This window comes from Penicillium subrubescens (assembly GCF_028828155.1).
Source record: "Penicillium subrubescens strain IBT 31985 chromosome Unknown utg000002l_segment0_segment0, whole genome shotgun sequence".
Taxonomy (NCBI): Eukaryota; Fungi; Ascomycota; class Eurotiomycetes; order Eurotiales; family Aspergillaceae; genus Penicillium; species Penicillium subrubescens.
In genome coordinates, this window is record NW_026643152.1 from 5,384,842 (window position 1) to 5,411,143 (window position 26,302).

General features: G+C 48.7%; 8 protein-coding genes across 8 annotated transcripts; 2 read left to right on the forward strand and 6 right to left on the reverse strand.

Annotated features, from left to right (window-relative positions):
- Window positions 1-949: 949 nt before the first annotated feature.
- On the reverse strand, window positions 950-1,897 carry N7473_003281 (cutinase family protein; the record flags this gene model as incomplete). Its single annotated transcript, XM_057149221.1, has 4 exons — window positions 950-1,110; window positions 1,160-1,317; window positions 1,377-1,522; window positions 1,592-1,897. 4 exons carry the CDS (start codon window positions 1,895-1,897, stop codon window positions 950-952), a joined length of 771 nt encoding a protein of 256 aa, XP_057012875.1.
- Window positions 1,898-3,205: 1,308 nt separating this feature from the next.
- Window positions 3,206-4,078, reverse strand: N7473_003282 (uncharacterized protein; the record flags this gene model as incomplete). Its single annotated transcript, XM_057149222.1, has 1 exon — window positions 3,206-4,078. The coding sequence occupies one exon, from the start codon at window positions 4,076-4,078 to the stop codon at window positions 3,206-3,208; it is 873 nt and encodes a 290-aa protein (XP_057012876.1).
- A 2,119-nt stretch (window positions 4,079-6,197) lies between these two features.
- On the reverse strand, window positions 6,198-7,748 carry N7473_003283 (purple acid phosphatase family protein; the record flags this gene model as incomplete). The annotated part of the gene is made up of 1 exon (XM_057149223.1): window positions 6,198-7,748. One exon carries the CDS (start codon window positions 7,746-7,748, stop codon window positions 6,198-6,200), a length of 1,551 nt encoding a protein of 516 aa, XP_057012877.1.
- A 1,676-nt stretch (window positions 7,749-9,424) lies between these two features.
- On the reverse strand, window positions 9,425-11,335 carry N7473_003284 (CocE/NonD family hydrolase; the record flags this gene model as incomplete). Its single annotated transcript, XM_057149224.1, has 3 exons — window positions 9,425-10,739; window positions 10,823-10,988; window positions 11,047-11,335. 3 exons carry the CDS (start codon window positions 11,333-11,335, stop codon window positions 9,425-9,427), a joined length of 1,770 nt encoding a protein of 589 aa, XP_057012878.1.
- A 3,863-nt stretch (window positions 11,336-15,198) lies between these two features.
- Window positions 15,199-17,834, forward strand: N7473_003285 (FACT complex subunit POB3; the record flags this gene model as incomplete). The annotated part of the gene is made up of 7 exons (XM_057149225.1): window positions 15,199-15,219; window positions 15,802-15,815; window positions 15,880-16,102; window positions 16,173-16,681; window positions 16,741-16,980; window positions 17,045-17,410; window positions 17,471-17,834. The coding sequence occupies 7 exons, from the start codon at window positions 15,199-15,201 to the stop codon at window positions 17,832-17,834; spliced, it is 1,737 nt and encodes a 578-aa protein (XP_057012879.1).
- Window positions 17,835-18,578: 744 nt separating this feature from the next.
- Window positions 18,579-21,369, forward strand: aspB (septin AspB). The gene is made up of 5 exons (XM_057149226.1): window positions 18,579-18,787; window positions 18,918-18,985; window positions 19,098-19,459; window positions 19,527-19,925; window positions 20,010-21,369. The coding sequence occupies exons 2-5, from the start codon at window positions 18,982-18,984 to the stop codon at window positions 20,643-20,645; spliced, it is 1,401 nt and encodes a 466-aa protein (XP_057012880.1). The 5' UTR covers window positions 18,579-18,787; window positions 18,918-18,981; the 3' UTR covers window positions 20,646-21,369.
- A 567-nt stretch (window positions 21,370-21,936) lies between these two features.
- On the reverse strand, window positions 21,937-23,214 carry N7473_003287 (uncharacterized protein; the record flags this gene model as incomplete). Its single annotated transcript, XM_057149227.1, has 4 exons — window positions 21,937-22,308; window positions 22,372-22,752; window positions 22,818-23,089; window positions 23,169-23,214. The coding sequence occupies 4 exons, from the start codon at window positions 23,212-23,214 to the stop codon at window positions 21,937-21,939; spliced, it is 1,071 nt and encodes a 356-aa protein (XP_057012881.1).
- A 601-nt stretch (window positions 23,215-23,815) lies between these two features.
- Window positions 23,816-26,084, reverse strand: N7473_003288 (uncharacterized protein; the record flags this gene model as incomplete). Its single annotated transcript, XM_057149228.1, has 6 exons — window positions 23,816-24,681; window positions 24,737-25,046; window positions 25,107-25,556; window positions 25,678-25,827; window positions 25,988-25,997; window positions 26,059-26,084. The coding sequence occupies 6 exons, from the start codon at window positions 26,082-26,084 to the stop codon at window positions 23,816-23,818; spliced, it is 1,812 nt and encodes a 603-aa protein (XP_057012882.1).
- Between the last annotated feature and the right edge of the window lie 218 nt (window positions 26,085-26,302).

Genomic DNA, 26,302 nt, shown 5'->3' on the forward strand with positions numbered 1-26,302 from the left:
TCCTGTGTCTGTACGGTTCTTCTATGTTCAGTCAACCTGGGGCCTCATGTTACAGTTGGGCATTCGTGAACGAGTGGAGCTTATGGTGGCTGGCCAGAAATTGGAAGATATGTATGTCCAGATAAAGTTGGAGCGCTTTTGTATTAATTAGTTTTCAAAAGGGGTTTTGCCAGCAATTCTCCTGTCTGTTTTCTTCTCCAGTCTAGACTGGATACTGCCCGTTCTTACTAACACAAATGAAATTCTGCTCTTGACTCTGATCACAAAAGATTATTACTGGCTGCATGCAAAGCTCGCTCATCCCAGTATGCAATTTCAATATTCCACTGTTTCATGCGACTATCGAAAGTTTGAAAAATTTCCTACAGAGGTTGTGTTCCGTCGCTATCAGCTGCACATTTAATTAAATACATTGCCTTCCCTTTAGTAGTGCAAAAGTGTAACATTTAGTGCATACTTTCGGAGATCCCACAGCAGAAATGAAATGAAAGATCTAGCACTTTAGATACGAAAGCTACTAAGTGGACTGATGATGCTCGAGGAATGGATTCACCTGCATGTAATCTTTGACACTAAGACGTGCGATTACCCTTGAGAAGAAAACATTTGACAGATGACTTAGAAATGATTTTGAAGAAAAAATCTATCTTCAGCTGTTCTCCGAAAGATCTTCGAGTCAAGCGAGTGGCTTCTTTGGGTGCAACCTCTTAAAAATATGGCCTCGACATCCCAGTAGTTCGCGCTCGCTATAGCTACATTGGAATTTTTGCTTCAATGGGAAGCGAAAAAGAAGCAAAAAAAATACAAATCTCTGGCAGCCCAATTTCCTCCACGGTATGGTTACACAGGCAAGATAAATGGCCAGGAAAAGATAATTGTGGAGAAGTCTCGCACAGGACGCTCCCTTCAGCTCGAAGCGATATTGAATTCGCGACGAACTCTATGCCTCTTAGCCACGCGTAGCTGCAAAATTGGCAGCAGCAGTGACATCCAGGGCGTAGGTCAGATGGGCAGGACCAATAAGGAGTCCATCATTGCAGATATCGTCTCCAGCGTGGCACGATGTGAATACTCTAGAGGAGGGGACACTTGCAAGAGGTTGGCCATTCACTGTTTCTGGTTAACAAAATTCTGTAATCAAATTGAGATGTACGCGTACTAGGATCTCCGAAGAGCAGAACGCTACTAATCCAGCTTGCGGTTGTGGCTTGAAGCTTAGAGACTGCGTTATGCATGATTTGGCAACCTTGAGAATAACCGGATATAATCAATTTTGTATCGGGGCATTGGGATTTCGCTGCCTCGATTTGGCGAGCCCTTTGAGCAACGTCAGTATGCTGCTCGCTTGGCATCATTTGCTCTGGTGTAAGACTTACATTTCAGAGCTTCCTGCTGGGTCTCCGCCTGCCAAGTACCCCTCAACCGATGCCGAGTAGTTATTGACTCCCTGAATGGCGAGTGTCGAAGATCCGAATTTATCACCCAGAGCATCAAACAAGGGTGGTCCAACAAGGACCCCGACCTAAGCCAACCAGAAAAAGGCTGTTTTTAGCTAGTGCTTAGCCAGAGAGAGCCATTTTGTGATACACACATTGCCCGACTCGGCTGTACCACGAGCAAAGATAACGGTCCATTCTTTGCATGGCCCTCCCAACCCATTTCGTGTGTCTCTGGCACCAGTCAAAGTGCCAAGGATCTTATCAAATGCAGTAATAAGACTAGTGGCCTCGGTCAGAGGGGCATTGATAGCTGGCATATTGGCAAGAAGGATGGCCAAGAACGCATTCAATCCAACATCGCGTTCAACGTGATTCATCTGGCCTGTTGCTGCCAAAGGCGTGGCGTGGGTGCCTGTGAAACCAAGAATGGTCGACAAAAAAATTGGAAGAAAGAGCATGGTTTCAGATTGTTGCTCGAATTGTGCTTTTTAATTGTTTGGAATTGCTCAGCTTTGGCGTGATCTACTCGAGCACGGCGTCAGGAACTAGTTATATAGACAGAGCCTCGAGCACACACTTCATCATTCACGAGGAAATAGTCTTGGATTCCTCAAGGCTACCGAGGCGTTTATTGCCTTCAAAGGCTTGATATGAACAACAAGTGCAATCTCCCTTCTTCAGAGATGATTTCTGAAACAATATCTGAATGCATCCTGCACGGTTGAATTGTCAGGATCTGCACCCCCGCCATTTCCCCGCCAAACCTGGGGTTTGAGAAAAAGCCATTAACGACTGAGACACCAGGCCGTATCTCGTACCTGAAGCAAAGTTTAAATTTTAATCTTACGAAAATGCCTCGGAATACTACCTATCAATTATTCCCAAATAGGTGATTTTGGCTTCCACCGAACTAAGGATATCCCTGCTTTGTCATGTGAGATGCGACAATCTCTAGGCACTGGCCATGATAGAGCGTAGAACGTTGGACTGGAGGTGCTAATGATGTCTGCAAAAGCTATGGAACATTTGGAACAAAAAATTGATCCTTAATTCGTTCATTTGCCATCATGGTAAAATAATTGCAGCTCAACTTTGCCTTTGCCCGCGTGGACAACGGCACGAAAGTTTTCCTCTTCTGACACCAAGTCTGACTCAATCAAAATTATAATGTGCCATTACTGCGGCCTTAGATGCACCTATAGAAAAGATACTAGAGGTCAGGGTATTCCCCGGTGGCTTCCGTATACGAAGATGCTCGTAGTCATTCGTCGCCCACCTGCAGATGGACGCTCGATCAACTGGCAGTTACTCTAAAACTGCATATTGGTCACCGAGGCAGCATGTGGAGTAATCACAAATAGACACTATCGCAACACACCAGGGACGGCTTATGCAGAGCCGAAGATTTTCGGTTGTAGTTGAAAGCGGGGATTATCTCCGGGGCACTGAGCCCGAAGATCTTCGGTTGTGGGTGGCTAAATCCTGGCCGGTACCAAATTAGATCAGTAATCTTAAACCTCGCGAATTACAGCCCGACGAACATTGTGGTCCACTGCATATGATTCATTTTCCAAGCAAAATGCAGACCAATAGTAGTAAGTTCAGAAATTTCTACGACGGGATATTTTCCCAAGTGAACCGGTTGTAACTCGGGAATGGCTCCCAAATATGGGATTGATTGAGCTTCCATCTGAAGCATGACTATGTATTGCAAAAGGATATTCCAACATCTAGTAATAGCAAGTTCACAAATTAACTAGAATGTGCTATCTTCTCAATAGTTCCATGGCCAAGTCGTAGGCCTCGTCTTTAGCCTTCTCCTGAGGAGACCCTGGAAGGTATGATTTATCCCAAGCATGATCACACTCCTCCATCCTGCGATGAACCACAGCCTCAAAACCCTGAGCGTCACGTATTTTTTGAACCAAAGCCTCCCCCTCGGCACAAAGATTGTCGTAAGCGCAGGTGATAACCAACGTATTTCGCTGGAAGCTTTTACCAGCAGCATTGAGCGGAGATATTCTGGGATCTGTCCAGTCCAGGCCCGACGCATAACATTCGGTGAAAACGGTCAACATCCACGGGGGAAGGGGATTTCCATTTGCGTCTGGTGGGACCTTGGTGTAATGATCTTGGGCTAGATCGGTTGGTGGATAGAAGCATAGAACGTGCCGAAAGGTTCCCAAGGGGAACAGTTGGGTACTGGTCACAAGAGCTAAATTTGCGCCGGCACTGAAACCGGAGATAGAGACACGGGACGTATTGAAATCCTGCTCGTTCGCAATCACCCATTTGACCACGTCTTCAACGTCATGAATCGCGGCGGGAAAGGGGTTTTCTGGGGCAAGTCGATAGGCGACATCCAGGACGGCGTATTCCGTTGTTTGAACGACTTGGCGAGCAAATTCATTGTCGGTGCCATGCCAGGGTACGGTGAAACCGCTCCCATGGAAGTTTATTAGGACAGGAGATGGCTTGTTGGACTTTGAATGATAGAAGTTGGCTTTGATTGTTCTCCCCAGGTCGCGACTTGGCACCTGAAGAATCTCATCTGGTTTTCCATGTATGGCAGGGCGTTTCCACCAAAAGATCAGACGAACGAGCGTTGCCCATATCTTGAGACGGAGATAATCTAGCATGACGAAGCAAATTTGAGCAGACTAGAATAAACAAGTTGTTGACTTAAAAGAGAGGGGAGCGCTTGAGCTATTTAAGTCATGTCCCAAGGGCACTGGTTTTACACGAGAAGGCCGAGCTTCCGAAACATGGAACGGCTTAAGGTTTAGCTTCAGAGCTAGGACGCTGGCAGGGACGAGGGTGAGATAACCGAGTAATCATGTTAGGGAACAGACTATTCGCGCCGATATATATTGATAATTTTCAAAAATGGCTCTGTCGTTTCGATAGGGCGGTTTATGTTATTCGCCGCTTTCAAGGCCCTAAATAAGCAACGTAGCCCACGAAAAGGTCGGATATCTTAAGCCAGCATCTTTCGCCCAGTAGTTCTCTGCTTAGTCTACTACGCACAAGCCCATTCTCGGCTCTCTATGCATGGCCTAAGAGAAAACTTAGAGAATATATCTTTTTTCAATCTGTACTCAAGTACATACGACCATAGGGTGTGGAGAACAGGGCTTCCCGTCCGCTCAGCCGTACTTAAGCCACACGCCGGCCAGTTAGTAGTATGGTGGGTGACCACATGCGAATCCTGGCTGTTGTATGTTTTGTTTTTCTTTTATTTTTCCAGTCGTTAGCACTATTGCCTCTACCGCTTTATTCTTCAGCCCCTTCAGGCCCCTTCACCTGAACGCCTGAACGCCCTCTATTCTTGACCCGAGCCCTCTGACGGCCGCTAAAGTTCCGACGTGGCCTCGTCGCTAAACTTTCCCTCTCACCTACCCTTCCGTCTCCCTCTCCTGTCTTTAGGGAGCTGAAGACTTCTCCTGGTCGGAGCTGACCCTGGAATATCTACCGCGGCCATTACAACCGTCTGGTCTGGTTTGATTTTGGATACCTCTTCTCTAAGGACGCAGTGAAGAATCTGACCAAAGAGGCGAGGAAAATAAATTTAAAGTCACCCATAGCCTAATATATGGTTTACTTTCCCAATTAAAGCGCCTCAAATTAGTAATATCTTTCTTTATATTCCCGGGAGGGGTTAGGTTGGTTACTTAAACGGCCCCGTGACATTCGCCCAGATCACGCCCACCATACATACCTATATTAGGTCGTGACTCTCACTGTCGGCTTCTATAAGGCGGTGATAAATATTAGGTAACGGTCTCTAGGTAATAATACTTTCTATCGCACTGTAACTGAATAGCTATTTTCCATATAGCAAATTCTTAGATACCTATTATTAGGCGCCAAACAAGGACAGACTTGCCACCCTTAATAACAGAACCTAGGTAATTCTAAGAAAAAGAATACCTCGACACCCAGTTAAATCATCAAAGCCCTAATCTCCAGGATTCCAGTAGTCTATTTGAAGCGCCCAAAATGTCACTAGGGTATTAGTCAGATGCTTTAATGAAGGGTAACTATGAATATCAGCACGGGACGGGGCGAGAACATCCAAAACTACGTATTAATCATATCACACTAGTTGTACATACGTGAGAAGAAAAGCAGAGTTTAAATGCCTGTATCTACTAATCGCAGAAATAGTATTCCTCCTCTAGGGCTCAAGATCTCAGCGTCCCTAATCGTATATAGGTAGGCCCCTACTAGGCTCAAAACAATTCAAACGACGTCACTTACTCCACTCCGTAACTCCGTATCAATATCTCTTCCATTTATTCAGTCCACTAGCATATTAGTGATTGTTCCTATACGTGGCAGATACAGGAAATATTCGCGATTCTCGGCTTCTTTTAGGATAATACCGCCTTGCAGGCTTCGGCCATGCGAGATTCATCATGACCACGATCTTTAGGCATATTAGGCGGTTGAATTGGCTAGTAGTAGGCTACTGGTAAAACAGTGACCGGGATTGCGGGCGTATCCAAAGCGGGTAGCAGTTTGGGTGGACAGAAAGGCACGGATAATGGGGCTCGTTTAATAAATGATCTTCACTAAGGCCTTGGCGGTGGGGCCTAGACAAAGTTTTTGAGTGTGTGATGGTCAAGGCGATTTCGAGAATCGCTGTAAGACAAGCCTAAAGCAACTAATCTACAGACACGTACCTGTAGCAGCGACTAGGGTAGCAAGAGGACCCCACACGCAGCTGGAGACTCGTAGAGCGATGGCAGCACCAGCCTAAGCGGTATCAGTGCTCGAGTTGGCCTTGGTAATCTTGCCGGTGCTGCAGTTGCGGTTCTTGAAAAGAGTGGCAGTGTCGAGGACGCTGCCGTTGTTGCTGGCGATAAAATTATGGGACATGTGGGTGCAGTTGTGGAAAGTCAGCTTAGACCAGCCGTAAGTAGCATTAGAAGTGTCAAGACCGAAGCGGCTGTAGTTCTTGCGGGCGGTATCGAGGGCATCGAGGCCATCGTAGTGACCGGCAGCACCATTGGTGATATACCAGGGAGCCGTGGGGTTGTTGAGCTCGGCAGTGTCGTAGACGTTGTTGTTAATGGGAGCCTGGCGCTCGTAGACGTGGGAGTGGCCGGAGAGTACCAGATCAACGCTGTGCTTGAGGAAAAGCGGCTCAAAAACGTCCTTACAGGACCAGCAGATGGTGCCTGAGGCGTTAGCATGGCTGAGATACCACGGGCGGTGGCCGGCGACAATGACCCAGGGAGTTTTGGCACGGTCGACGGCGGCCAGGTCGGCTTCGAGCCACTTAGTCTGCGCATCCATTGTGGCATTGACAGGGTCAGCGTTCATGCCTTCAGCGCCGCCAACTTCGTCGTTACCGATCAGGCCGTGACCGAGATCGGTCTCGGTATCGAGCTGAACAAAGTGCACCATTCCGCTGTCGAACGAGTACCAGAAGTTTCCGGTGCCACCTGAGATGTCACTCGGCATGCGAAAGTGGTTCTTGTAGCCGGTGAAGTTGGTCTGACCCACGACGCAGATGTCAGCTGTATAAGTAATATTGTGGACTTTGTCGGTGGTACCGCCGTTATCGCACGTAGCTTCGTGGTTGCCAGGGCCGACCATGTAGGGCTTGGTAGCGGTAACTGCCATCATCTGGTCGTAGTAGTCATTGAGAATGGCCTCGTAAACCGTGTGACCCCCTTCAATGGTGGTGTTTGGCAGGAAACCCTGAATTTCCTCCTTGAGCCAGTAGTCCGCATACGCAATGTCACCAGGGTGCCAAATAAAGTCGAAATCGTTCCGGTATTTGGTCAGTGACTCGATGGTGTTGGTCTCTCCGGGCTTCAGGATGTTCTGGGGCTTGACACCCGTGCCAGCGCTAGTGGTCAGGCCCCGGGTGCCCATAGTGCCGAGGTCAACAACAACCGCGATGGAGAAGGGGGTCATATCGCCGGCAACCCTGCTGGTGGTGAAGTTGTAGGGCACTGACGAGTGGGAGTCGGCTAGGTGGGCGGGCAGATAGAAGTAGGTGGTGTTAGGAGATAGGCCTGTGAGAAGGACATGGTTGTTATAAGTCAACGAGGTCGGGTAGGTAACCGAAATCTTCGATGAGGCCGTCTCGTTAAGGTTGCTGGCCGAGAGGCCAAAGTGAACGGTAGGCTTGCCGAGCTTGTGGAACGTGTTCCACGATACCATCATGCCGTTGTCGCCATGGTACGCGAGACGGATTTGCGAATTAATAGCGCTGGTGTTGTTGTTCGCTGCAAAAGCTAGCTGGGCGATTGCTGCCACTGAAGCTGCGAGCTTAAATTGACTAGCAAAGACCATGGTGACGGAGGTACGACACAGGTAAAAAGAATCCCGTTGTGTCGCTGTTCGGAGATTTCTCAGAGATGCCGGGTCGTTTCTTTTCTGTCCCGTGTTCTCTTATGAACTGATCTGGCAGGCAGCGGACTACCTTAACAGCCCGAGAACGTGAGGTTTGACGGCGGCGAGCAGACTTGTATTTCCGACCAACGAATCTGTCTCCACTCTTATCCAAAGCACATGGCCTGCATGGGCAGCGTGGATGGATGCAACTCTATCCGTAGTTCCGCCAACCGTAGCTGCCGGGTGACCTTGTGCAACGCCATAAAGGACAAGGCCGATGAAGCAAGTCTTGGCCGAACTCTGTTTGACGATCATTCACCATGTGGGTGATCTTGGGGATTCCGTTGGACAGCCCCCGTTGGCCGTGGCGGCCGTTCCAGCCAGGGACCACCAGGTGGATGTCCACTAGAGCACAGTTTGCCGTCGGCTCGGCTTATCTCCGCTAGATCCACATTTTGAACACAGATCTTATACTAACCTATAACGTCCTTGAATAGAAATTCAAGCTTCGCGCAAGAAGTAAAAATAGGTATTTTGAACCCTAGAAAAAGATTGCCAACCCCCAATCTCAGCCGGCTAATCCCAATCACTGTGTCCTGCCCTGCCATTCTAGAAGCTATCCGTCGGGGTTCTTGTAAGGTTGCCGCACTTCTCGGCAATAAGGCAGAGTTCCTGTGCCAATTTGGTGGGGTAAAATCGTCGAGCATGATACGTTACCCAACGATCAAACTGCATTTTCGGCTAAATCAGCACTTCTACCCATAAGTGGAAATTATACGATCTAGACAAATATAGGATGCTACGCACCGATGCTATCTGCACGCCTAACCAGAGGTACCGATACCTTCTCGAGGAAGGTCTGGTATCTGGGCCTTGGAACGACTGGCAAGCAGTACGCAATCTACGGACTGGTGATAGCTAGATGCAGATAATGCGCAAACCTATGGCTCCCTAGAAATAGTAACAGCTCTTTGCGGGGTGGCTATTGGATCAAGTGGATGGGCGGGCGATTCATTCTCGCGGCACTGTTCTACACGATGGGTTAGTGATAGAATCGACTGGCAGACAGGTCTCGTCTGAATGCCATCCTGCCGGAGCTTTTGCATTGGACGAGGCGTGATTGGTCTGAGGTGAGGTGTAAAGCCATGTATCTCGTACGCCGTCTTCGTGAAAAAAATAGTTAGCATATAATCTAGTCTTCGTATCCCAAGCTAGTGCTCCATTTTCCCTATGTATATTGCTGGTTGAAAAGGGTATTAATCTCATCTTTATAAGTATCAAGATCAATCTCAGGGCGTACCATCTTTAGTATGTAAACCAGAAAGATAGGATTCGATAGTAGAAGTTAATACGAGAAGCTTCAAGTACACGGTCGGGCCTCGATAATCATAATATAACGATGATAGTAAGAGCCAGATTGTTATACATTTTGCTAAGAAATCAGGCTATATAGACCATCACACTACTAGATGCGATAAGCCTACATAATGTAATGCAGCCTGAAGAAGCCTACTGCATAATTGGGCATGAGGCAATGGGGCATGAGGGCATAAGGGCAAGTGGGGGGACACGAGGGCGGAGGAACATTTTTGATAGATTCGAAAATCAAAGTTACCTGAGCTGAGATGACATACTTATACAAACGGAATACAGATATAACTAAGATGCTCTCCACCAAAGTGAACAAAATTGGTGCCTTTGTTTTCAGACAGCCACTTGCCTCTCAGAGCGGAGAATTCTGCCAATACCTGAGCATGACCACCAATCCTCAAAACCAAGCTCTCACCAGCTTCAAATGAGATTCCAGTTGGCCAAATAGAAATTTCAAGCTTGACAATCTGACCCGGAGTAATTTTCTGGGGATCTCTGTGGGTATAAACAGGGTGGAACTCGGTTGAAAGAGTAGAATCAAGCTGCGCATGGCTAGCTCTCAAAATACCAGGAGGGCCAAGATATTTCAAGGGATTGATCTGTTCCACTTCATTGATATTTGAAAGTTTGAGATCTTTCAGGGGAATGTTCAGATGCTCAAGGAGATTGCCATGAATATCAGCCTTGCGAAGCTGCACGAACACATCCATGTCATCGGCTTGATCGGCCGATAGAAAGAGAACAGCTTTCGAATACCCAAGAAGTCTTTTAGATGTCTTGAATGTGTATGAAAAAGACAGTTCACCAGATTCATTTCCTCCTTGGGTACCTAGCAGGTCAGCTGGGTAGGAGACTTTATTCGAAAAAGAGCTTGTCGACTCCTCGGATAAAGTGTTAGAAGCCTGCAAATACAGCTTCCGATACTCTGTTTCACGAGGCGGCCAAGAAGAGAAAGGAATATTTGTCATCGCATCCTTATTAAATGGAAGGATCGACGCCCGAACCCGAGGTGTGTTTTTCCAGCCATTACTGCAGTCCTTCATATAAAAGTCAAAGAAGCAGGCAAGATCTTCAATGCGCTCTTTCGAGTATAGGTCAAACCACTCTTGGGTGGCATGAATGGTGAGCCATTTGTCTTTGGATGAAATTTCCTCGAATCCCCGAAAGGATCCTTCGGTATGGATCATAGTCGAATAGCTAGCCAAGATATACGCCGGGATCGATATCTTGTCTAGTCGTGCTCTTTTGTCTTCCCAATAAGCATTCCACTCAGGGTACTTCTCGATCATTGCAACAGGATCTTCGACCAGATTGCGTCCCACTAAGCATGTGCGTAGCATGTCCCAGAAGGGCTTGAAGGGTACACCTCCCCGACACAACGTTTCCCGGTAGAAGTCTGTGGCCCCTTCCAAAGGAGCAATACAGGTGAGATGCGGTGGATTTTCAGCTGCAATGAACCATTGAGCCATTGCGAGCCACGAATTACCAGCAAGTGCAACCCGTCCGTTAGACCAAGGTAACTTGGCAATCTCTTCAATTGCATCATAGCCATCCTGGCCTTCTCCGATCCCTAGCCATCTATACCCTTTTGTTAGGCCTAATACAATAGAAAATAGGGAACGAAAAGAGATATAGAGACTCTTTTCATTGGAATTACATACCGAATATGCCCTTCGGAATCGAAAACCCCACGGGCATCAGCGTTCACCACTGCGTAACCCCGAGCACACCACTCGACCGGATCGGGAGCCTCCCATTTCTCGTAACCAGATAACGTGGATTTTGCAACACCTGCTCGATGGGGAATCATATCCAAGCTTATGACTCCTTCAAGTTTAAGAAATTAGTAGAGGCAAAATTGAGATAGGTTAATAGTAAAACTGACCAGCCCCGGTTTTACCATAAGGACTCCACGCCATGAGAGCTGGTAACTTGGCCGTAGAGTCTTGAGGGCGAAATATATCCACTCTAATATAAACACCATCGCGCATACGAAGTGGAACGTCACGGTCCCAGATCAGAGGAACTGGAAGTGGTCTGCATTCTGGAGTTCGGCAGTGACCTTCCGATAGGAACACACGAGATGTATCAAGACCACTGTATCCAGTTCCAGCTGACTCGGGCTTTTTGGATGACTGGAAAATTGTTTCCACAGGGTCGAAGTCGAGTGACATGGTGAAGAATTCGAGCAATCTGATATTGAAATGGATTCTTAGAGAATGTGATTGCCAACATCACGATGAATTGCGAACCTGGGCGTCAATTTATAGTAATAATGCCTTTGAAGCTGTTGTCTATAAATCGGACTTTTTGAGACCCGAAACCCCGATGCGGCGTGAAATTGGTTCCGACGACCGTTAATTCCGACACGTAGGTAAGTCTTTAAAGTGAGAAGTGGGGAAAGTGGGAAACATGTATTGAATGTGGGGAATGATAGAGTCACCTGATTCGATATTGTGGACCTATGCCTATACGAGGAGAATCGCATGAAAAGACCACCTGAACGGCAGGAAGCGATTACCTATGTATTTTACACCAAGGATGAAAGAAGGGCTTTCAGTTAGTTCAAGCTGCTTGAATTGCCAGTTGGATTCATAGTTCAGGTTATTATTCCAGGTTCAACAAATACTTATATCTAGTCATCCTAATCATTTCCTGCAAAAAAGGTATAATGACTCAGTAGCTGAGATAAAAAGGCTTAAACAAGGAAATAAAAACCGAGTTTCCTTCGACTATGTTATTTGCACGTGTACTTGATTGATGGCAAGAATCAGATAGTATCTATTGTTGCATTATTTCGAGCACTGCTCAATTCGATGAAAGTGCTGAAAAGACCGAGAGAACCTTCGATTTGGCGGGGAATTATTCTCGTCGCGAAATTGCAACTCGTGGGTCATAGCGTAGTAATATAGCTACTGCTTAGTAAGGCTATAGACATCAACATAGTATATCCAGATAGCTACACAGTACTAATAAAGGCCGTGACGCTTCAGCAAGACGCAGTAGTACAGTTACTACTTAACAAAGAGGCGGATATAACAATAAGGACTAATGATGGAGAGACAGCATTATAAGCAGCGGCTAAGAAACGTAATAGAGGAATAGTGCAACTGCTGCTTGGGAAGGGTGCAGACACGATAGCGAAAGATAGCGAAGGCTTCACAGCATTATGGTGGGTAGTAAAAAGAGGATATAAGGCAGTGATACAGCTGCTACTTAACAAAGGCGCGGATATCAACATTATATATCCGGATAGAGGTATAGCATTGGGCTAGGCTATCTTTTCATAGTCAGGTCCCCGAGATGCAGTGATACGGCTACTACTTGACACAGGGGTGGATGCCAACTTTATATATCCGGACGGAAGTATAGCATTGAGCCAGACTATCACACAATGGTGCAAAGATAACTGAGATATAGTGGTACGAGATAAACGGAGGTATAGAAAATGGTAAGGTCAACTAGCAGTCACTGCATAAAAGGGAAGGACATGGTATCTGCTCCCGCATCGCGAAATATTTCTCTTGGTAGGAATGCAGAAATGCCTATTTGGGAAAGGGCTTCACTCCTCTGGGTGAAGAATATTCAGGTGGGTGAACTGCCCCCTGGAGCCGCCTGAAGCCCAAGTGCGTACAGCGGTGAGCCGCCCACGACCGAATGGTGGGCGCTAGGCGAGCATCGCCATAGTATGGCTGTTTATGTTTATGTTTTTGCTTTATTTGTGTATCCTTTCTTATACTTAATTTTGATTCCTCTGCGCAGTCAACTGTGTGGGCATTGCCATGCTCGTCTTTCCCCTTTTTAGGTTGGATTGATTAACAACCTCTCTTATTAACAGGGCCTTTTCATAGCTCCAATAACACTTGATGGTGTTATTAAAGATACGTAAATGCTCGAAATGAAGATATACGCAAGGCCGGGGTCTCAGGCCGGTCAGCGTAAAATGGAATTCGCCACCCTCGCTTGCCCTCCTAGGGGCCTATCTCCATAGAGTACCGAGCCGGAACTCCTCCGTGGACGAATTCTCCCTAAGAGCCGCGGCTGAACAGAAGCTGGCTTGACTGGAAACTAGGATGACTTGTCCCAAGCGGAATCTAGCAGAAGGTCGACGTGATCTGAATTAGACCCCGACGGCTTCTCAAGATAGCCTAGAGGGATAACGGCGGAGCGACATCAACGGTTAATCGAGTAATAAGATGGAAATAAATTGATGAGAAAGAGAGAAAAATGGATAGAGAATGGAAGGGGTGCCTTGTTCTGTGTATGGGGGCCTTTCCTGTTATCCATTTTAGTAAAGGACGATGGGGGGCCTGACCCAAGTAATTCGGAAACGGCAATCAACAGAACCTTCAAGTACAAGTTCTCAGTAGGCAAACCTGAGCCTTGAATTAGACCGTATGACGTACTCTCAAAGTAAAACACAGCCGGGAGAGTGACGCCGGCGGGAGCCAGGCCGTAAGCACCATCCTAGGGAGGCTTCCTCCATACAACGCATGTACTTCTTCCCTGTCAACAAAGACGCATTGCGAAAATAGAGCTCCTCTTCTGACAAGGCATACTCTTACCACCCTCTGGCAAGCTACTCTCAAAACGCAGTCTAAGGCTAGCAACGATGTCTTCGGCAGCGACCATGCAGCTGTTCTGAATCTTGACGTGGTCACTCCACCTTGGGTCCCGAGGCGTTATGCCAGGCCCAAAATCAATCCATCGAGTTAAAATCAAGCTCACTTCCTGAGTGCCAAAGTCTCGGACTTCGATCTGCCACTCTGTGTTGCATTTGGGGCATTTCCCATATTCAGCGGCCTTCGATGAGCCAGAGAGATAGGCCGAGACATGCGAACGGGTGGGACCCTCCTGAGAGGGTTTTTCGAAAGCGACATACTCACAACCAAAGACGAAATCTTCGCGATTCAGCAGCTTCGCCGCTTTGCCGCTTTATCACGGCTGACCACTGACCAGGACTAGATGCGCAAGCACAGACTCGGAGCTGCTGGGCATATGCGTGCCTCAAACGAAGTAAGGCATGTCTTCATCGGTGACTGGATTTTTCCTTTTGAACTTGAGGCTGCGGTTTTCTGCATTCGGGAGAGGAAAACATCTTCTGAACACGGTCTCATTGAGACCTCGATGTAAAATAGCGACTGGGCAGAGATACCGTACTGTGGGCCGTGATTAATTTGCCTCTTAACCAGCTGGAGATGGGTGAAGTGGAAGCGATACTGATTGCATCTTGGCCACAGTAGGTATGGCATTGAGAACAGAGACCATGGGTATCGGTTGTCATCGGATTTCAAGATACAGCATTTTGAGATCCTCCTCGACGAAGGGAAGGGAAAGGCTCTCCAGGGGTGAAGTTGTATGCATATCGAACAAAGGAAATATTCGGGATTGACGAGTGAGAGCCTATTCAAAAAGATGGCTCTCTCATTTACCAAGTCTCCAGGTTCACCAATTGGCAATCCGTGTCTCAGCGACTCCGGCTCGAATAAAGACATGAGCCACCGGGTGCATAGAGATAGACACGCTACATCGGCCGGTGAGAGAAAATCAGCAATCAGAAGCAGTATCTCAACCGGGAGACCAGTCAAGGTCAGGGACTGCTGCAAGTTGATCATTGCTTTAGCTAATAAGATCTCGTGAGGTGTTTGAGGAAGTTGAGGGACCACCTAGGTAGGGAGAAGGGGCGAGAAATCCGAAACCAGCAAGAGGCTGGAAGTCTCTTTCGTGATCAAGCTCATGGCATTTACGGAAGATAGGAAAGCCAGGGGATGCGAGCTATAGATGGAAAAAACTCCATCCCCATACGTCGTATTGACACCGTCACTATCACTTAATGCAGCGGTCACAGCCAGCAGAAAATGATGATAAGATACCAGAGTTGATAAGGTCACATGACCTACCATCAAGAGGGAGCACGACCTTCACATCTACTCTTTATCGTGGGATTATTAGCATTGTTATTTGGTTCGCTCGAGTCACTTGGTATGGATGAGTGCGGACATATATGCTTCATATCTTATATTTGCGGCATCCCAGTATGGACTCGAGCCAGGAGAAGGTGCGCGCATCTCAAATTCACCGTAGCGGTAGGCACCAACCATTTGCTGTGCATATGTAAAGAAGACTCACGCCGGCCATTTAGTAGTTTGGTAGATGACCATTGGATGCCAATAGTAGCTATTGCAGGTTCTTCAAATATTTTTCTTATCCTATTTCTATTTTTAGTGGTCTTCATGTCGCTGCTCTAGTAACAATTTCCCCACAGACGTAATGCTGATCTATGATCTGAGGACCGAAGATGCATCTCGTTAAGTGTCGAACACAGATGGGGCACAATACCGCTAGACTAAAAATGCACCATGGGCAACATTCTTAGTCTATACGGTCATTTATTGTTCCGACATTAAGTGACCGCCCGTTTTCCCAGGCATCAATCAGGTACCACGCTAAGCCCGATAAGGCGAAAGTGGCCTCCTCTCCTGCAGCGCGCCGCAACGCGACCTCCGAGAAATCTGAGAGCTCTCTAAACCCTCTCTCCTACCATTCCGACCCAACCCCGCTTCCATCACCTGTCATATCCATCAGACTTCTCTAAATCATCTTTCTTTCAATTCTCAACCGACAACTCATTCTCCGATAGAGCTTCTCCATCATGTAAGCTTTCTAGTGCCGTCAAACTAGACGCCTTTGAACACCGCTGACCATGTTTAACATTTAGGGAGAGCTTCGACAACGTCTACCTGGACCTCTCGAAGCAACCGGGAAAATGCAAGCTTGCTGAGAGCGGTCTTGGCTGGCGTCCCTCCGGCGGTGGCGACACCTTCACCCTTGACAGCAGCAACATCGGCCACGCCCAGTGGAGTCGCGCCGCCAAAGGATACGAGCTGAAGATCTTGTCGCGAAGCTCAGGAGTCATTCAGCTGGATGGCTTTGATCAGGAGGTACGCTGGATCCGCTTTGCTGTGCGTTATATTATTATAGGACATTATGCTAATGGGTTTGCTGTACTAGGACTTCGAGCGACTGAGCAAGGCCTTCAAGATCTGGTACGGCATCAATGTCGAGACCCGCGAACATGCCATCCGTGGATGGAACTGGGGCAAGGCCGAGTTCACCAAGGCCGAGCTCTCCTTCAGTGTCCAGAACCGACCCGCTTTCGAAGTCCCCTACTCCGAGATCTCCAATACCAACCTCGCAGGCAAGAATGAAGTGGCGGTTGAATTCGCGCTTTCCGCAGACCAGGCGAACGGTGCCAACGTACAGCCCGCTGGAAGCACGCAGAACCGTGGCCGGAAGGCTGCTGCGGGCCCCGATGAGCTGGTCGAGATGCGCTTCTACATCCCTGGTACAGCTGTGAAGAAGGAGAAGGCCGAAGGCGATGAGGAGGACAACGAGGAAGAGGTAGAGGAGCAGAATGCCGCGAACCTCTTCTATGAGACTCTCATGGACAAGGCCGAGATTGGAGACGTGGCAGGCGATACGTTTGCGACCTTCTTGGATGTTCTTCATCTCACGCCCAGGTTTGTTCTTCTCCCCGTTGGCTGGCGTAAATTTTCTCTGCTCACCATCTATCTTCTAGAGGTCGTTTTGATATCGATATGTACGAGTCATCCTTCCGTCTCCGCGGTAAAACATACGATTACAAGATTCAATACTCCGCCATTAAAAAGTTCTTCTTGCTTCCGAAGAATGACGACACCCACACTCTCATTGTTCTCGGTCTTGATCCCCCTCTTCGCCAGGGTCAGACTCGCTACCCATTCCTGGTCATGCAGTTGAAGTTAGATGAAGAAATTAGCCTGGAGCTGAACATGACAGAGTAAGTTTCAGCCCGAGATGCGAACAAAGGTCGCGTTCAATTCATCTTATTGACACTGTTGTAGGGAAATGCTGAAGAAGCAGTACGGCGATAAGCTCCAGGCACACTATGAGGAGCCCATTCACCAAGTTGTGACCAAGATCTTCCGTGGATTGTCCGGTAAGAAGGTCATCATGCCGTCCAAGGACTTTATCAGCCACCACGGGCACCACGGCGTCAAGTGCTCTATCAAGGCCAACGAGGGCTCTCTGTACTTCCTTGACAAGAGCCTCATGTTCGTTCCTAAGCCTGCCACCTACGTCCAGCTCGAGAGCGTCGCAGTGGTGACCATGTCACGTGTCGGTGGCGCGGTGTCGGCCAGCCGAACCTTTGATATTACTGTCAGCCTCAAGTCGGGTTTGGGCGAGCACCAGTTCAGCAACATCAACCGGTAAGCGCCCCACTCAACAGCTAAAGGAGCCTTGGCCATGTAAACTAACGAGAGCAATAGTGAGGAGCAACAACCGCTGGAGGACTTCTTCAAGGCGAAGGGCATTCGTATTAAGAACGAGATGGCCGAGGAATCCTCGACCCTTCTCAAGGCTGCCCTTGACAATGACGACTTGATGGAGTCCAGTGACGAGGAGGCTGTCCGGGCCGATCGCGGCTCCGCAGATGAGGACGAGGAGTCTGTGGATGAGGACTTTAATGCCTCCTCCGACTCTGATGTAGCCGAGGAGTACGACTCGGCACACGAGAGCAGTGGTGACAGTGATGAGGAAATGGGTGATGCGGGTAATGATGATGATGATGGAGATGCTGGATCGGATGCCGAGGAAACCCGGCCCAAGAAGAAGAGCAAGACCGGGAAATAAATGTGAATAGCTGGGTCTTTTTTTCTTTCACCTTTTCTTTTTTTTTTCTTTTTCGGTGACCTCATCTGGGACGGGACCTTGTGTATCCTGGCGTTAGTTGAAAAAATTGCTCTCTGATATCTTTCAAGTACTCGGTGGTTTGTGGTTCGGTAATATCAACATCAACAGTTTACTTTGTACGGTAAAGAGGTGGATCCACCCAGTGGAACTCACGTGATCCACCCCGTAACCCCTGATCTTGGGGAGAGGAACTGAAGAACGGTGGTCTTGATTGGATACCATAAGAATACAGATAGTGATGATTACTATTCTAACTATCTCGTTTCTAACAAGCTGTGTCTGATAGAATCCCAAATGTTTGCCATTGAAGCCTCTCTGTTTCAAAATAGGTGGATCATTGGGCTTGCATGGTCGAGAACATGACAACTGGCCGTATACAAATACTTCCATAGTCTGGCCCGCATTCCCTGTAGGACGAGGGGGAACACATGCACTTCCAAAGACCCGAGGAATGTACGATAACTCGTCCAGTCATTAGAAAGGCATGTAGTCCAAGAGAGAATAATTACTGGTCACAAGTAACGTCCATTGGGCCGGGAAAGATGATGTATCGTACTGCAAGTCGTGGTTTTTAGTTAGTTGTGGTTGACGCGGGTCGATCCACGCCCACTCCAGAATAGCTCTTTTGGCTGGCTGCTGCTCTTTGGTCTGGCTTGATCACTGGACCCGACCGGAGAACCTCACCCCCCTTTCTTTCCCAGACTGGCAGTGCTTCTTTCCTCTCCCTCCCCATCCTTCCCTCCCTCTCTTTCAATTCTCTTTTGTTGCGCGCTTCGAGCTAGCACTGCTTGAGCTGCTTCTTGTCTCTCGCTTTTTGAATCCATCTTCCTTTTTCCCCTTTCTCCCCTCCCTCTTTCCCCCCCCCTTTTTTTGACCGACGCAATCTTCTCTAGGTATGAATCCCTGGCATTTCTCGATCTTCGTTTCAATCTTCCCCCCGAATAACTTTTTTATTATTGTCCCGATCATGACGAGACCCCACTCTGGTGTAATCGGTTACTGATGATATTGTTCATTGATTAGGGAATCTTTTTCGTGTTGGTCTCCGTATCCTCCTTAACGTCCTCCACCAAACAAGACCGTCGCCATGTGTAAGCAGCTTCCACATCTGTCCCCATCTCTCTCCGAGCGGATTCCACGATTTCGACCGCTCAGGGAGGACCGTCCACAATCATCAGAACCAGTCACTGATGGATTCTCTAGCTTCGCCGATTGCGAACGGTTCCCCCGTCGCGTCCCGCGACTCCCCCACGCCCAGCGGAAAGGAGTCTCCTTTCGTGGAGCGCACCAACCCCATGGGCTCCGGTAATGCTCAGACTGTCAGCTCGCGCGACCCCAAGGCCGTAGCCCAGGCTGCCAACGACATGAAGAACGTGGTTCGCCGCAAGCTGACCGGCTACGTCGGTTTCGCCAACCTGCCCAACCAGTGGCACCGCAAGAGTGTCCGCAAGGGATTCAACTTCAACGTCATGGTTGTCGGTACGTACATCAAGATACACGCTTCCCTCCGGCCTATTCCCCGCCAATTGGCTTGCATGGGCACATCTCACACGATTACGTCGCAGGTGAATCCGGTCTCGGAAAGTCGACTCTCGTTAACACCCTGTTCAACACCTCTCTCTACCCCCTAAGGAGCGTACCGGCCCCAATGCCGACATTATCCCCAAGACCGTGTCGATCCAGTCCACCAGCGCCGATATTGAGGAGAATGGTGTCCGCCTCCGCCTGAGCGTTATCGATACCCCCGGCTTCGGTGACTTTGTCAACAATGACGACTCGTGGCGCCCTATTGTCGAGAACATTGAGCAGCGTTTCGACACTTACCTTGAGGCTGAGAACAAGGTTAACCGCAGCAACATTGTCGACAACCGCATTCACGCCTGTGTGTACTTCATCCAGCCCACCGGTCACTCCCTCAAGCCTCTGGATATCGAGGTCATGCGCCGTCTCCACACCAAGGTCAACCTGATTCCCGTCATCGCCAAGGCTGATACCCTGACCGATGAGGAGGTTGCTCTGTTCAAGCAGAGAGTATGTATTTTCCATTTTCTTTTCTCAATTTGGGTTGTTTGATTACTCTGAGACTAATCTGGTACTTTTCACCCCACTTTCTAGATCCTTGCCGATATCCAGCACCACTCCATCCAGATCTTCGAGGGTCCCCGCTACGAGCTCGATGACGAGGAGACCATTGCCGAAAACCAGGAGATCATGTCCAAGGTTCCCTTCGCTGTCGTCGGTGCCAACTCCGAGGTCACCGCCGCTGATGGCCGCCGTGTCCGTGGCCGTAGCTACCCCTGGGGTGTCATCGAAGTTGACAACGAGGAGCACTGTGACTTTGTCAAGCTGCGCCAGATGCTGATCCGCACCCACATGGAGGAGCTCAAGGAGCACACCAACAACTTCCTGTACGAGAACTACCGCTCGGACAAGCTCACCCAGATGGGTGTTGCTCAGGACCCCAGCGTGTTCAAGGAGGTCAACCCTGCCGTCAAGCAGGAGGAGGAGCGCACTCTCCACGAGCAGAAGCTCGCCAAGATGGAGGCCGAGATGAAGATGGTCTTCCAGCAGAAGGTTTCCGAGAAGGAAAGCAAGCTCAAACAGAGCGAAGACGAACTCTATGCCCGACACCGCGAGATGAAGGAACAGTTAGACCGGCAGCGCCAAGAACTAGAGGAAAAGAAAGCTCGCTTGGAGAGCGGTCGCCCCATCGAAGAAAAGGGCAAGCGCAAGGGTTTCTCGCTCCGTTAAACCCCTCGCTCAGCTCCTTCCTCTTCGTGCCGTTGACGGCCGCTGCTGAAGTTGCCATTTCAGTTATGCAGTCCCGCTATCTATCGCTCTCGTTTTGATCCCGTCTCCCTTTTTCCCAACGGGGTTCCATATTTCCTTGCTTGTCATCTCCACACACGCACACTCCCTTACCCTGGACACCTTACGGTATCCCCCTTTAACGCACACCTCTGTTGCAGCTTTTTCCTTGTTCCTTTTTTATTTCCTTATCTTCCACTGGATGGGCCCACGCGTCGCAAAAAACAAAAGAGAAGAATGGTTATTGAATAATACGATCCACGGGGGTCTCAATCTCCAAAACTCAAACTTTGGAGAAAATCAAATTGTGACTAACCTTTTTTTCTTCCTTTTTTCTCTAACTACCCTTCTTGTGATGTACTTTTTTGCTACGCCATATCTTGCTCCTTGCCCGCCTTTTCTGTGTGCCCTATTACCCCCGCTCATTATTCTCCTCTTTTTTTTTCAAGTTAATCCTTTTTTTTCTTGTTTTGAGTTTGTTGTTTGCCTTGTGTGTCCTTGGGGCATATTTGGTATACAGTACCTATCTTTGGGCTGTTTGGTCCGTGTCTTAGTCAATTGCAGCGCTTCGGCATTTCCTAGATTTTGATTTGTGATTTAGTTTGGAGTAAAGGGTTAATGTAGTGATGAGATTCGGGTGAGGTTTCTGTAGGCTGCTAGACGTTGGTGAATTCCCGGTCACTTATGATAAGGAAAGATACAAGACAGACCTGATGGTTACTTGTCCGGCTAACAACTTCATCCTCGGTAGAAACAGTGCGATGAATCTTTGACTCGTGGTTGCTTTGAAGGATCTACCTTAACCAATATGTTCCATCGGATTGATAATCCTAGCATCATTTATGAGAAGCGAGAAGAAAATAGAGTAGGATCGGAAGTGTCCCGATATCTCTACGTTTGATGATTTCCAGGGTCCCTTCATGGTGGTTCATGTGGGTGGGTGCATTTTCTTGTGGACGCTCATCCCGGATCGGCTTCGAATTCTGAGCCGAGAGTTCCATAACAACCTCCATAGGGTTTTTGATTGTGAGTCTCATCGATATTCTATTTGCTTTCTATTTCTACAAACTGGGAGGATATAGTCAAAACATACACTCACTCTTTGTACACACTACACTGTACGATCAATTCTCGAAAGTCTATGTTCATTCATCTGACTAGAAGTGGTCTATACAAAAAGCTATCATAAAAGCAAGGCAAGATCAAATGGATCCTCAATAATCCCATCCAACACCTACAGATGAGAAACCTCAACCCTCTTCCCACTCTCATCGAACTCAATCTTCTTACCCGTAATCAGTGATTCCTGCAACGCACAGCCAATAGTAACAGCCTTAACAGCCGAGTCCAGGCGCAAAGGAGGCTTAGTATCATCCAAGCAGGAAGCAGTAAACTCATTCGCCTCCGTGATAAACGCCTCGCGGAAGCGACCGTAGTAGTCCGCGGGGATCTCGCGCCGGATGCCAGTCGATTCGTACAAGTTAACCAGGTTAAGTTGGGGCTGGGTGTTAATAGCGATCTTGCCGTCTGTGCCGAAGATTTCGGTGCAGTCTTCTTGGCCGGCGGCCATCATGCGGGAGCAGTAGAGTTGGGCGATTTTGCCTCCCTAGCGATAGGAAAATATGAGTTAGGGTCGTGTTTCTATAAGCCGGATCAAGGATCAACTCACGTAGAACTCAATAATACCCAGCGCATTATCCCGATCATTGTGCTTGCGCAGATCCGGCTGCACAGCGGTGATACCAATAGCAGTCACGCTCTTGACCTTAGTCTCCTCACCGAAGAACCACAGCGCCAGATCGATATCGTGGATACTGCAGTCAACGAAGATACCACCCGAGAACTCGGCGTATGCCACAAAGAATCCACTGGGATCCAGCTTATCGCAGGTCTGCGACCGAAATACTGAGGGCGTGCCGATGTTGCCAGCAGCCATACGGGCGTGCGCGTCACGGTAGGAGGCATCGAAGCGACGGCTGAAGCCACAGATGACTTTCTGGGAGGGGAACTTTTTAATAGAGGCGCTGTAGGCATCGACGACGGATTGAGACTATACTTGTTAGCAGAGTGTAGCTATCGGGACATTGTAGCATGGTAAAGCAGAACGTGACTTACAATTTCAGGGCTAGTAGAAATAGGCTTCTCACAGAGAACATGCAGGCCACGCTCAATAGCTTTAATAGCCTGCTCGGCATGAACAGTAGTAGCGCTAGCAACAACGACAGCCTCCAGAGTCTTCTCCTCATGCAACATAGTCTCGTAATCGGTGTAAGTACGGCAACCGAACTCGGCCTTTGCAGCATCAAGTTCAGACTGCACCGGCGAGCAGACAGCAATCAATTGAGCGCGCGGAGTGAGCGTGGCGAAGTGGCGGGCATGGCGCATACCTGTACAAGCAGAATAATTAGCAATTGGAATTAGGAATGGTCAATTGCATTTGGATTTTTTTTCTGGGAAGATTCATACCCATGCGGCCAATGCCAGCAACTGCAACTTGAAGCTTCTGGGACATTTTAGAGATCGTGTAGTAAATGAATTGAAACTGAGAAGGAGAGTTGAAGAGAATGCAATGCTTCAATGGCCATGGCGAGGAGAAGACCTTACTGTTAAATAGGTGAATACCGCTCCCTTCAAGATCAAACAGCTATCGCTGCCCCGCGGCGAAGTATCGCCTGTATTGAAGCTGATCAGTCTGAATCTATGCAGGTTGTGACTACTTCGAGAAGGAGACCGGCGACAATTGCCTTTCGTGGAGGAAGAGGGTCCACTTCCCCTCACTCGCTGGTTCGCCGAGCTCCCCACGAGGATTCAATATCTCAATCAATCTTTTTGCCTGAGATGCGGAGATGGAGCATAAAAATATGTCACGAGCTCAGATTGTTGATTGTGATGGGTGATGCAATTGTGGACTGAATTCCCGGCCAGGGGCGAAGCGTGAGAATAGATTGATCTCCGCATCGCGTGGCGGCGAAGTACTGCTTTGTACAATTTGCAGTCTCGTCAGGGAGGACTTTTTTTTGGAGATAATAACAGCAGCAAGTGAAGCTAATTGACTTGCACAGAGTGCATTGATCGATAATAGTACACGGTACACATTATCCACTCTCCAAGACCTACTCAGAGGCATCATAGCCATCCCACCCCCACGCCCCCTTCAACAATTCCCTCGTGCTCGTCGTGGGATACGCATGCTCATCCTCCAATTTAACCAACACTTCCAATAGTGCCTCCTGCTCCAATCGATCCGTGAACCGATCACCGCACATTCCAATCGCCACAAATGCATTCACCAGTCCCGGCGGGCTATGTTGATTTGACAGTGCCATTCCGCAAAGCCTCAATACAATCGTGCGTACCTCTCGATCGACCGTTCGCATTGCCGTGCGCTGACCCGGGCCTAGACGGGGTAATTTGGGATTGTAGACTGTGAGCAGGATGCGCGCTAGTTCGAGGAATTGCAGACCCGCGACGTGGCAGTTGTTCAGATACCAGAGTTCGGGAAAGACCTCACCGCGGGCGCGGTCTGGTCCTCGAGCGTAGATGGGTTTGAAACTAGGCGGGCCCATTTCAGCCCAGAGGGTCTGGAAGGCGACCAGTTCCTCGTACCGGGCGACGCGTTTATCCGTGGAGGGCGGTGGGTATAACACGCCCATGCTGGAGGTTGATTGGAATTTGTCGCGTGGAGGATTCTCTTCCTCCGAGCCGAAGCAATACTGTAATACGTCAGCGCAGTGGATTACCAGTCGGTCGGCCCAGACGTAGTCGTCGGCCGGTTCAAAGGTGCGGTAGGGTTCGCAGGGGCCGAGGGGGAGGCGGAAGGTTCGTTGTTTGCTGAAGGCTGTGATTATTTCTTGGCGGAGGGCGATCCAGTAGGCTGCGTGACGCAGGCCGCAGCCTGCTACGGCAGAGATGGCTTGGGCATCGAGAAATACTTGGATACCGCGAAGGGCGCTCTCGGAGTCTTCGCCCATAGATGGCACTGTAGGGATAATGTTAGTAGAAGATATTAAGTAGAAGTAGGCTTATCCACTGACTGTCGACTTCTTCATAAAAGCGGAGGATTACTGCTGCAGCCAGAAGATTCTCATCCTGCGCCTCGCGGGAGTGATCCGATAAGGAGACAAAGTGTGCGATACATTCGTTGTGGTAGTGGATGGCGGTTTCGGGTGTGAGGTTTGGAAGGGCTTTTCCTCCGTAATGGACGTGGTTTCCCTTGTAGTATTTTTTGACTCGGCTCAGGTGTCTTGCCGAGGCAGTAAAGATAGCGTTTAGTAGAGGTGGACATGTTCGAGCTCGCAGGGGTACTGTGCAGGCAAAATGCCTTTCCCCATCGCATAAATCAAACTAGTCAATCACGTCAGTATAGAGAAGGGTCATAATTAGAGGGGACGATGCCGCCCATACCCAAGGTGCAAGCTGAACGACGAAATAGCGCATCAAGCAAGCTTCATGTTCATCAAGATTAGGGAGTCCATGATCAATCCCATTATCAACCAGGGAAACAAGGTTCCTCGTCGTCCCAGGCGAAGCCTGACTGCTATGAGAAAAATGAGGTGAAGAAGACGACACCGAAGAATGATTTCTCGGGGACAGCTGCAAGGGAAATGGCGAGTACCCAGTCAAATGGCTAGTCTCGGGCCGATTCGGCGGCGGCAGACAATGCTCGGACGAATAAGAGCCGACCGGATCGCTCAGAATAGATGGCTCGGCCAGGGTTCGATGGTCAATTGACAGTTTACTTTCGCGTCTTTCGGGAGCCAAAGGCGGGGACGGAGAGGGATGCAATCCCTCTCCCAGGGTGTAGCTTCGGGCTATGTCGGCTGTTTCATCCACATATTTGTAATCCACTGCCGTCTCGGGTCAGCGATTGCAACTAGTAACATCATAGCCCGAAATTGAGGTAGTGATGCAATTGATTTGCTGTATATGACGAATCGAATGCAATGGGGCAAGAGAATGATGGAAATTAACGCACCACGCCCGATGGGAAGCCACGGCTGATCATCGGAAAAGTCATAACGAGCACTTGCACTAGAGCCATGTCGAAAACCCGAGGGGTTCTCTTGCCATACGCAAGATGCTCCGGTCCGCTCACAGCGTTGACACGTCGGCTTTTGCCCATCACCTAGTGCCGTTTATTAGAATTCGTCCACACGTTCTGCTGTGTACCTATGCACTCACATTTTACATGTCGATCTAACACGATGTAATTAGACAGTCAGTGATCATTCCATCAACTAGTGGGCACTATTTAGCATATTTCGATTCTTCATGGGCATACTTACTGCGGCATTCCTGGCTTTACAATTACTTCGTTAGTGATTGGTGTACTTTCTCGCCGACGTGGGGCACTTACCAGGGGACTGCCTTATTCCGCCGCATAGTTACAGTTGAATATGTATGCTTGCAAGAGAGATGGGAAGGTCGATAGGGAAAGGGCGTGGTAAAGAAGGAAATTGAAGGCAGGCGTCGCCGGCCATCTCCACACGGGGGAAGTGCGGGGTATAAATCTTGGGATTTGCCTTTTTTCTGATTGGCTGTTGCCACACAAACTATGTTTGCATAATTCTCGTGACGTGTGGTTAGTGTTGCCTTTATGG